The sequence below is a fragment of the Hoplias malabaricus genome, chromosome 9 (genome assembly GCF_029633855.1).
Source record: "Hoplias malabaricus isolate fHopMal1 chromosome 9, fHopMal1.hap1, whole genome shotgun sequence".
Lineage (NCBI taxonomy): Eukaryota > Metazoa > Chordata > Actinopteri > Characiformes > Erythrinidae > Hoplias > Hoplias malabaricus.
This window is the reverse complement of record NC_089808.1, coordinates 39,746,989-39,759,147: the sequence shown is the minus strand read 5'-3', so window position 1 is coordinate 39,759,147 and position 12,159 is coordinate 39,746,989. Positions and strand designations below refer to the sequence as shown.

Sequence of the window (12,159 nt, the reverse complement as noted above, 5' to 3'; positions counted from 1 at the left end):
GGCATGTGATAATTGTTTTTTCCTTCTGTTTCCGAGTATCTCCAGCTCCCTTTACTTTGAGAAGGGTTTGACATTAGAGTAATTGGCTCAGATCAGAAACCCCGCTGTTTCTCTGTGAGAGGCCTTTTCACACAACCCAAAGATAATGATACTCCTATTACAGCTGCATGCAACTAGCAATTGCTGGGTGCTTGGTTAAATTGTAGCTTTGCGACGTCAGGGTGAACGTATTTCAGATTCTGTGTAGGGACTGTACTGTAGGAACTGTTCTTTTAAACCTTCCACACAAACTTTATGTGATTGTTTGAAAGCTGTTCTGAAATATGATTTTACATGCTTCAGAAATCAGTCATTTCCTTTTCACCTTCAGTGGTGTAGCAGTAAGATTCATTTTCAGTGCCATTCTACCATCGTTAGTGCAGCAGGTTTCATTCTGGTGCAATTCCACCTTAAATGAGGCAGCAGTAACATTCCTTTTCATTACCATTTTACCTTAAATTGTGCAGCAATTTTCATTAAGGTGCAATTCTACTTTAAATGATTCAAAATTGACTTTCATTTTCAAAACCATTCTATCTTAAATAGTGCAACAGTTTTCATTAAGGTGCAATTCCACCTTAAATGATGATGCAATTTTCATTCTGGTGTAATTCTATTTTAAATTGTGCTGTTTTTTTTTTTCTCACGGGTGCAGTTCCACCTTAAACTATGCAGCAATAACATTGATATTATTCAGTACCATTTTACCTTATATATATTGGCAGTTTTTAATTGGGTGCTGTTCTACCTTAAATGGCACAAAGGCCTTTAGATGATCCAACAGAACTGAACTCTAGAAGTGCCCTTGTTTTATAACAAATGTTTGCTAAGGAGAGCAGATGGGCAAGTCTCAGCCCACGTCAGTGTCACTGCAGCGCTGAGAATGATCCACCACCTGAATCATACCTGCTCTGTGGGGGTCCTGAGTGCTGAAGAACTAGGGGGAGAAATGAGGATAAGGAAATATGCAGAGCAACAGATGAACTACAGTCTGTAATCGTGGATCTATGACATGCTCATGTACGGTCAGTGGAGCTCATATTATGTTTAGTAGCCCTTCTCCTGGTTTAAAACAGGAGTTCAAAGAAAACTTCCAGGAACATGTTCTTGTTTCCACTTGAGATCCAAAGCATTCACAACAGACCAAGCTACTGAGAGAAGGTCGGGCCTGGCGTTTTCCACGGTGCTTACCCTCTTCTAATCACCAGATCAGACCCAAGTCCTCATGGTCACACTCAAATTTGTAATCCACGATATTATGCAGCACTTGAGCGCAGCCCAGTCCTTTATGACCCATGCTTCGGAGGCTCGTCTGATTGTGTCCGTGCTTGTCCTCTATGGTCAGAGAGTCAGTATTAGAATTCCAGATCTGAATCCAGGTCACGGCTCAAGCTGTAGCCCACGGTGGGTTATCTGTTTTGGCATGGGTTTCTGTGATTGGAGGAAGGAGGAGGGGCATACAGGCCCAAAAATAAATAAACAAATACATAAATTTATAAATAAAAGGAAGGGGAGTTAATGTTATCAGGCAGCCAAATCTCCAAAGCTCTGATCTCATTTGAAAGCACCCGGAGAGACGGCAAGTGTGGACAGGCTTTGAAAAGCATGAGCGGCCCCTGCGTCCCGTCTGGCGCTCGGCTGCACCTTCTGGGAGCCCCGGTCTAATGCAAACTCTAATTACGTGAACTGGCGAGAAGCGAATTTAAGTGACCACGAGCAAGCCGGTTTTAATGGGACGTAAATGGGCTGGATGGAACTTGGAGTTAGCGGCTGACAAAAGGTAGAACAGCACACCGCTGCCGGCGTTCGTTTCAGACTCGAGGAAAGGGTCTCAGAGCCTGTGCTCGGGAGAGACGGAGGCACGTTCTTCTGCGAGGAGAATAAATCTTCCTCATGGCGTGAGTAAACACAGCTGTCGCAGGTGCGTGGACTCACATTGACACTGATGAGGCCAAGGATTTTTCCCGCAACTTAGTAGTTCAGGGATGGACCTCAGAGCTGCATCCAGAGCAGCTGCCCCAGAGAAGAACAGATGCTCGTCTTCTTATCTGGGAGATTGAATGGATTCAGGATGCATTCTTGTTGCGAGGGAAAGATGCGAGGAATAGACACGAACAATGTCGGTTACGACATGAAACTTCCTTCACTTAGTCATCACTTTCATCACTTCTTCTTATTGGGCTTATACTGATAATCAGTGCTTTTGTGTTTCATCAGTCATCAGCTTTGCACATCAGCCCACCTCACAGGGGCAGCTGTGGCCTTGAAAGTTCAAGAAGCAGGCTTGGGAATTAGAATTCAATAGGGGGCAAGTTCTTCTCCTATAACGTCTACGGCTAGGTTTTCTGGCGTCGACTCTGATGCTCTATTCTGGTGAAGTCAGTGGAAATGACTCTCAAATGCTGCTTGATTCTAACCAAGACTGCACCACATCTACTTACAGAGCAAACATGAACCGCTTATAAATCTACACAATAAAAATGATGGTTCTTCAAGGGTTCTTTAGTAAAGAAAATGGTTCTACAGGGTGGGCCATTTATATGGATACATCTTAATGTTATGAAACAACGGATACTGGAAGACTGTGCTAGCATTTCTCCTGCGGTGTTGCTATCAGTGTGTGAAGAGTGGGAGAAGAGGGTTGCATTGACCATCCAACACAATGGGCAACACTTTGAACACATTTTATAAGTGGTCAGAAACTTGTAAATAACTCATGAAAGAATGAAGCTACGTTAAAACCAAGCACACCATTGTTTTTCTTGTGAATTTCCAAGTAAGTTTGATGTGTCACATGACCCTCTTTCCATTGAAAAAACAAACGTTGGATCCAAAATGACCAACTTCAAAATGGCCGCCATGGTCACCACCCATCTTGAAAAGTTTCCCCCGTCCCATATAATAATGTGCCACAAGCAGGAAGTTAATATCACCAACTATTCCCCTTTTATTAAGATGTATCCGTATAAATGGCCCACCCTGTACATTGAACCCTAATCACTCTTTTTACATGATTAAAGTGTTCTGCATCATGAAGGGCTTTTTCAGATTGATGGAGAGAAAAGGTTTAGAAAAGGGTTCTGTATGGAACCAAAAACAATTAATTTATTGTTAAGAATGTAAGCTTTTTACAAAAGAGGAACAGTTGTGGTGCCGTACAGAACAGTCTGTCCTCTCTGGGTGAGTACATAGTCATGCCTCTGTGGAATCTGTAAATTGTTTCTGGGTTTCAGTTTCAGGGTCATGTGTGAACGGTGGAGCACCCAGGATTAGAGATAGAGGAGACATTAATTAGAGGTCTGAGATGTTACAGAACTTGCAGAGTTTAATTAGTAAACCTGGGAGAGTCTGCTGATGTAGAGAGGATTATGCAGGTTGCCTCAAAAGAGAGAGGGGAATAGGAACAGTGCTGATCATTTTCGGGCACGTTCCTCATCTCCTACACGCGCTCCCAGCACAGTTTGTTAACCAGCAGCATGTGAGGTCATCTCCGGTTCATCTCAATCTAGAATGAGACGTAGTAGAAGAGAAAGAGGGAGAATCCCTGACGAAGCCCATGGAGCGAGGCAGGGTCTTTACTATTCTGTTTTACACTTCTGGAGAAGTGTGTGTGGGCAGCTCTTCTGGCAGCTCTTCAGAAGACACACCCCACAGTTTTGGGCTGTCACCCAGCATCTGTTTTGTCATTTTTTTTGCGGCGAACTTCTGCGAGAGGAAGAACGGTGTCTGATCTCAACCGAGACCACCTTCACAAAGACGGAGTGGAATTCACAAAACCCTCGGAGTGACACAGGATCACCGTCGGCCAGCCCTCGTCTTCCACGTCGGGAAGTGCTTTCTGGATCAGAAGACAGGCTGGAGACTCGTTTCCTCCGGTGATTCTTCTTTGCCATGTCTTAAGCACGGCCGCCCCCCTGTGGGGGACCCGCTCCCTGGCTCCCCCTATGGTGTCAGAGTGTGATTATATTTTTACAGCACTGTCCTGAAATCAATGGGGAGTGTGAGGGAGGGACATGCATGGTTTCCAGTCCTCTGAAACGTTACACAGTGCAGGTTCTGCAGTGCTGAGCCTGGAGTATCAAAGACAGAGGGTCTATTTGTTTAGTTACAGTTCAGCGGAGCATCACCTAGTGGCAAGCTGTAAAAATTACAGGAAGAGAGTCCTAGATCATTTCAGATTCAGACTGTAACAGAGCAGTCGGCCATTTTCTCCAATGAATCTATGGCGTCAGAATAGGTTCTAAAGTTCTGAGAACCAAAAAACAGAATCCATAACTAATCAATGCCATTTTGTAATTGATATTAATTGTAGTTAATATTGAGAGTTATAAAAACAGGTTTATAAACAGAGTATTTCTGTATTTAATCATCTATTTTAAGTTTAACATTCTTGAAGAATCTGTTTTCACTTTCATTCCGCCTTTTCTCAGTTGTGCTTTTCTCAGTCTCGCATTTGCCTCCAGAAGTTTCTCACTTTTGACTTTTGTTGGGCGGGATCTAGACAGTGATTGGCTGCTGAAGTTAAGCCCCGCCCACCAAGCACATTTTGCACACCCCGCTACGTCAGCGAGAGCTGATTGAAAAATGGCCAACTGGCGAACACAGGTAAGCCATATCTACAGTTTTTAACCATGGTGTCTTTTAGTAATGCACAGTTTGGAACAGAGGCTTAAAGTCAGACTACTAACTTAATCTAGGGAGTGCAGAATAGGTGGGCGGGGCTTAATTTCAGCTGCCGATGACTGTCTACATCCCGCTGACAGTTTTCTCAATTACAAAATGTCATTTATTGGTTATGGATTCTGTTTTTTTGGTTCTCAGAGCTTTTGGGCCTATTTTGACGCCGTATGAATCGTCCTGATGATTTTAAACAGTTGTTACACTGACACCTAGTGGCCTGGATTTGTCAGAGATTCTGTATTAAACATGGCTGCCCCCATGCAGGAAACCCACTTCATGGAGCATATACTGGTTCCTTCAGCGACTACAACGCATACTTTCACAATCACTGTGGTGTTTGTTTATTTATTTAGTTATTTGTTTGAGCGGTGATTTTACTTACAGCTTCTTTAAAGTGTGCTGCAGATGTTTGTTTTACTGTTTATACGTTTGTGTCCGGCTCTCAGACCTGGAGAAATCAGGTGCTGCCACTTTGTTGGAAAATTCTTTAGAGAAACTCAAGCAAAAGTAACTGGACACCGGCGCAAATGGAGGAGAATAAAAGGAGAGTGCTGACATAGTGCACTGCAGCCCAGAGCATGTGCAGCACTTTCACTGAAGGAGAAAAGAGGTTATACACACACACACACACACACAAAACTCACTGTGGACTGCCCACTCGACGCTTGAGCTTCAGGTTGAGCTGAATATCTTTTTATCCACAGAATGCCGTGGGCTTTGCTTTCAATTCTCTCTCTGTCTCTCTCTTTTTCTCTCACCCCTCTTTCATACGCTCACTATCTCTCCTCTTTCATTTTCATTCTCTCTTTCTCTCTCTCTCTCTCTTGCACTTTTTTCTCCCACACCTCTTTCATACTCATGCTCACTCTCTCTCTCTACCCTCTTTCATTTTCATTCTCTCTCTCTCTCACCCCTCTTTCATTCTAATGCTTACTCTCTCTCTCTCTCCTCTTTAATTTTCATTCTCTCTCTCTCTCTCACCCCTCTTTCATTCTAATGCTTACTCTCTCTCTCTCCTCTTTAATTTTCATTCTCTCTCTCTCTCTCTCTCTCTCTCTTGCTCACCCCTCTTTCATTTTCATGCTTACTCTCTCTCTCCTCTTTCATTTTCATGCTCTCTCTCTCTCTCTCTCTCCTCTTTCATTTTCATGCTCACTCTCTCTCCTCTTTCATTTTCATGCTCTCTCACTCACCCCTCTTTCATTCTCATGCTCACTCTCTCTCCTCTTTCATTTTCATGCTCTCTCTCTCTCCTCACTCACCCCTCTTTCATTCTCATGCTCTCTCTCTCTCTCTCTTCTTTCATTGTCATGCTCTCTCTCTCTCCTTTCATCCTCATACTCACGCTCTCTCCCCTCTTTCATTTTCTCTCTCTCTCTCTCTCTCTCTCTCGCTCACCCCTCTTTCTTTCTCATGCTCACTCTCTCTCCTCTTTCATTTTCATGCTCTCTCTCTCTCTCTCTCGCTCACCCCTCTTTCATTCTCATGCTCTCTCTCTCTCTCTCTCTCCTCTTTCATTTTCATGCTCTCTGTCTCGCCTTTCTTCCTCATGCTCTCTCTCTCCCCTCTTTCAATTTCATGCTCACTCTCTCTCGCTCACCCCTCTTTCATTATCATGCTCACTCTTTCTCCTCTTTCATTTTCATGCTCTCTCTCTCTCTCTGCTCTAAGAGTGAATGTTTAATCTTACTAGTGCTCTACCCTGAGCAGCCAAACCATTAGAATTATTTGTTTCTCCACTCACTGTCCACACAGAAGCACTTTGTAGTTCTACAATTACACACTGTAGTCCGTCTGTTGCTCTGCATACTTTGTTAGCTCCCTTTTCCCCACAGAGCAGGTATGATGTGGGGCGGTGGATCATGCTCAGCGTGGTGGTGGTGTGTTAGTGTGTGTGTGTGTGTGTGTGTGTGTGTGTGTGTGTGGATCAAATGTTTTCTTCATTTATCTTCTGGCTTCCCACAGAATCCCAGGATTTAATTATGGTCCTCACTTCCAGCTCGAGAGAGATCTCCATTCTCATCTTCCATGATTCTCCTGATTTCACACATTACTCAGCACCGTTTCTCAGCTCGGATCCTGGAGGACCACAGTCTGCTCAGTGCGGGCTTTCTCTGCTCTGACAAACTTTATTAATCCCATGAAGAGCTGCTAATGAGCTGCTGATAAGAGTGAGTCCTGTTACAGCAGGGAGAATAACACAAGGCTTAATCCAGCAGCGTCCCGTCAGACATTGGCACTGATCAGAGTATGTTTTCATACCTTCCTGGAGACCACCAACACACACACTGTGAAACAAGACCCGACCCCCCCCCCCCCACCCGCAAGTGCAGAGACTTTAGAATAGCTCCGCCCACTCGTCTGAGTCTGTCCAATCACAGCGCTGGACCCGTGTTTATGTGAGAGCACAAAGACAAAGTTAAACGCAGCAAAACAGACACAAGGAACGCGGGGAAATAAGTATGGTGCACCTGAAGGGCAAAACTACGCAAAAATATATAATAATAATAATAACAATAGTATACAGGACACAAATGAACAGAGAAAACGCTTCCACTTACAAAAAGAAAATGAAAAATCTCACAGAATAACTGTGACAATAAAGACACCCATTTATAAAAAAAATAAGAAAAATCCACATAAAAAAAACCTACAAAAATAAAAAAAGGCAAATTTATAGAAAAAAGAAAGATTGTGAGAAAATAAATAGTCCCCACTCTTGCTGCACAGATGAAGTTTCTCCCGGAAACATTTCACCACTTCTCTGCAGAAAATAGAGCAAGTTCATCACTAGAGCTAGCCTGCAAAGCATTATGGGAGTCTGAGTTTGTGAAGCCATTACAAACATGGCCACCATGAGAAACATACTATATTCACACAGATGAGGATTTCCGCTGACACAGGGTTAGGAATGTCCAGGTTCTTATTGACAATTCAACCTTAGAAAATGAAGCAGTACCAGTTAAATGCAAGAAAATTAGATTCCATAGTAGGGTAGTTTCTCGTGGTGGCCATGTCTGTTGTGTCACCTGGAGGAAACCCAAGCAGAAACAGGGAGATCATACCACACTCCTCACAGACAGTCACCCGGAGGAAACCCACACAGACACAAGGAGAACACACCACACTCCTCACAGACAGTCACCCGGAGGAAACCCACGCAGACACAGGGAGAACATACCACACTCCTCACAGACAGTCACCTGGAGGAAACCCACGCAGACACAGAGAGAACACACCACACTCCTCACAGACAGTCACCCGGAGGAAACCCACTCGGACACAGGGAGAACACACCACACTCCTCACAGACAGTCACCCGGAGGAAACCCACTCAGACACAGGGAGAACACACCACACTCCTCACAGACAGTCACCCGGAGCTCCCACCTAGGGGAGCCCAGGCTGTGTGTGCTGTGTTTATCTGGGAGCAGCTGAGTGATGGCACTGTAGAGTGCTGTGCTGATTGAGACCATTTCAACTCATCCTGAAGATACTGTATGGAGCTCCATCACTTCAGAGAACTTCAGAGAAGGGGGCTGTATACCGCTCTTGCCCACACTTGGCATTGGGCAAGTAAAGCCTCGGCCTAGAAAGTGCTAAGACGCCCGGTGCTTTGCTGGAATGAGGCTTATGTCTTTTGTACTGAATGTTTATGAATGATGGCTCACAGTGAAGTGTTTCCACTTTGTTTGTGTTGAGAAAGTCATAGTGTGCAGTTCTGTCGTCTTCTGCCTGATTTGCATATGGTGAAATCCGCTGTAATTCATATCCGACTCCTCTTTTTAGTGTGCTGCTCACACAGCGCGCTCCCTCTTCCCTTTGTCCTTGGATTCTGAAAGTATCTGTCCATAATCATAATTGTTAGCCCCACATTTCAGCTCCAAAACTCCACGACTGTAGGCTTTGCTTTCATTAACGCTCTGGCCCCTGGGTTCGGCTGCTGCGTCGTGTTTATCTAGAGCGCCTGCATGGGGAGAGTGCTCCTCTTATCAGAAATAGCTTTGAGAAGCAATAGTGCTGAGCTATTAATATTTCACCATCAAGACCAGCCTCTGGTTGGAGTTTGACAAGAGCGACAACTTCTGCACATTTTCATCAGAAAAGGGAAAAGCAGAGAGGGGGGAATCCCTGGAGTTTCTGCGTCTTACTGCACCTTCCACTTCACGGAGGAGGGAGGAACTATGTAGCACTGAAGTTCACACCAGAAATGTAGGGGAACACACTCACGCTGTTCATTAACCAGAGCTCTCTCACTCTCTCTCACACACACATACACACACACACACACACACAGACAGGGCCTGTTCCTGAGGTACCAGGAGATACGGCACAGAAAATGTTACTTAAAATAAAGAATTTATTTCTGTCATTTCCGAGTCATTTCCTTAGTTTTGCTTAAAGTCGAGTCCCAAGACACAACCGGCAACGTCCCGTCTGCTAAAAGAACCTCCAAAATCAACTTAAATAATGACTTAAACCGCTTCAGAAAGCTCTCGCAGCTCATGCAGGAGGATGGAAGCAACCTGAAGAGTCCACCAGCTATGATCTGTGCAGCAGTGGAACTGGAGTGATGGAGCACCATCCAGTACATTTAGGATGGCTTTGTCCAGCATCAGCAAACCTCACTGCTGTGTTTGTGGCTGCCATCAGATACTCACAGTTATGTTCCAGGCTTTCCCTGAAAAGCGGGGGCTCCTGATCGATAGCCTCGGATAAGCAGGCGTGTCAAACTTGGACGCGGGTTGTTTACAATGCGGATGCTGTGACAGAGGTTATTATAGAGGTACATGAAATAAGGGTAAAATGGCCGCCGCTGTGCTTGTCCAATTAACACAGTCTCTGAGAGCTACAGAGAGGCGAGCCCCTCTCATTACCAGCCCAACATCAGCTGCTCCTTATAAGCCTCTAGCCTTTTCGTTTCCCCTGCTTCTGTTTAAGCTCAATTACACACTGCTCTGTGTGTTCAGAGACGACAGCGTTCTCCCGTCTACGTCCAGTTACTAATGAGACATGACAGTGGACCGTACTCAGACACTTGGAGACGTCCACACTGTAAGAAAATCAGGTCTTAGCAAGTGAAGCCATCTTAAATCTATTGCATACACAGTATATAGAGTTTATCAGTGTCGGTGTGTGTTTATATGAAACAAAATGTACTAATAAACAGAATATATGCTTTAGTGACTGCTTTATAAAGTACTGTTAAATAATATTATAATATTCTCACAATAATCTCACAATGAGATATACCCAATTAGATATACACAGTGAGACTTACACAATGAGACATACACAATGAGACATACACAATAAGATATACACAATGAGACATACACAATGAGACATACACAATGAGACATACACAACAATACATATGCAATGAGACATACACAACGAGACATATACAATGAGACATACACAACAAGACATGTACAATGAGATATACACAATGAGACATACACAACGAGACATATACAATGATACATACACAATAAGATATACATAATGAGACATACACAGCAAAGATATACAATGAGACATACACAATGAGATATACACAATAAGATATACACAATGAGACATACACAACGAGACATATACAATGAGACATACACAACGAGACATACACAACGAGACATATACAATAAGATATACACAATGAAACATACACAACAAGACATATACAATGAGACATACACAATGAGATATACACAATAAGATATACACAATAAGATAAACACAATGAAACATACACAACGAGACATACACAATGAGATATACACAATAAGATATACACAATGAAACATACACAACGAGACATACACAATGAGATATACACAACGAGACATATACAATGAGATATACATAGAATGAGATATACACAGTGAAACATACACAATGAGGTATACAAAACATGATATAACCAACAAGACATACACAAAGAGATATAGACAATGAGACATACAGCATGAGATATACACAATAAGTTATACACAATGAGACATACATAAGACAAAACACTTTTCTACCTATACCTCACTTGAATGTAAATTTTTAAACTTTTTCTAGTTGTATATGTCACTTTATATATTTCAATAATGCAATATGGAATGAATATGTACAGTGTTTTTTGTGTAAAAGAAGTTAAGCTGTGTACATATTGTACTTTAATTTGTCTGTTATTTTGTACTTAGTTCAGAACACCCACTTTCAGCACCTGTTCCTTTAAATGATAATGAGCCGCTCGCTGTTCACCCCGACCCCGAGCGCACAGCAGTGAGGAGCGAGGAGCAGAAGCTCTGGTTTTTAGCCGTTTTCACTCTGTTCTCTCTCTTCTCCGTTGTTCTGTCTGTTTGTTTGCATTTAACCTCGTCTTTGCGCTCTCACATAAACACGAGTCCAGCGCCGTGATTGGACAGACGAGGGGGTGGGACAATCCTTACATCTCTGCACTTGACGACAGAATCAGTAAAGGTCTTGTTTCACAGTGTGTGTGTTGGTGGGCTCCTGATCCACACTTTAATGTAAACGTATGTGCTCTTTAAGTGTGGTGGGCTGGTCATTAAGCAGTAAGTCAGGAGGGGATGGAGGAGTGTGAATTAAAGAGATTGTCAGGTGCAGAGGAGTCGAGGGGATGAATAGGGGACGACAGTGATGAACTGTGTCAGAGTGAAAATGAATTTTCTGCGCCGGGTTCCTTCGTACGCATCATATGGATTTTTCCTCTATAATGGCATGTCAAGAAATCCCTCCTGTTTTGACAGACACTCGCTCACATCCAGAGAGAGGAATGGTGGAATAGTGTTTCTGAGTTTGGCTGTTTTCTTTCCTCCCTCTCTCTCTCTCCAGACAGAAGAACTTTGCTCGTGGCATCGAGCAGCAGCTTCCGGACGGCATGATTGTGGCATCAATCCCCAACGAGGCCCAGTGCCATGAGGAGCTGTCTGACCCAGTTCCTGATCCGGAGTATCTGACTGGTAAGCGCTGCTCTTAATTGAGCCCCTCAATGCCTTAATGAAAACTCCCCTCGCTGCTGATGAAGGAATCAGGTTACAGTGTAGGGTACACAGTACAACCCAGTTTTAGACTGGACTTATGTGGCCAAACCCCTCTTAATTTTCCCCCTACTCCTTGTTATTGAATGTAATCTTGCCCCTTGTGGCTGAGTGATGGTGCAGTGTTTTAGATCCTCACTTATGAATCGGGACGACACTTCAAGAGCCCGATACGTCATCAGAACACAAATTAAAAAAAAGAGTGCCTCAGCGGGACTCTTCTGTCGGCCTGCAGCGCTATCAAAGCTTCTGTACGTTAACGTAGTTAAATTTAGAACGCCATAAAGTGTTCAACAATGATATATTATCACCCACCCACTCCTCACTCTCTGTGATATGAAGCTGAATTCAGCTTTTATCCAGTAGCTTTATTTCTTTTAAA

The 12,159-nt window shown here is 43.6% G+C and overlaps 1 protein-coding gene across 4 annotated transcripts in view; it reads left to right on the top strand.

Annotated features, from left to right (window-relative positions):
• astn1 (astrotactin 1) overlaps window positions 1-12,159 on the top strand; it is a 411,265-nt gene that overhangs the window by 241,542 nt on the left and 157,564 nt on the right. For all 4 annotated transcript variants that reach the window (XM_066680749.1, XM_066680748.1, XM_066680747.1 and 1 more), the window contains one exon: window positions 11,572-11,699. In XM_066680749.1, the coding sequence (XP_066536846.1) occupies window positions 11,572-11,699 (128 nt within the window). The remainder of the gene's footprint in view (window positions 1-11,571; window positions 11,700-12,159) is intronic.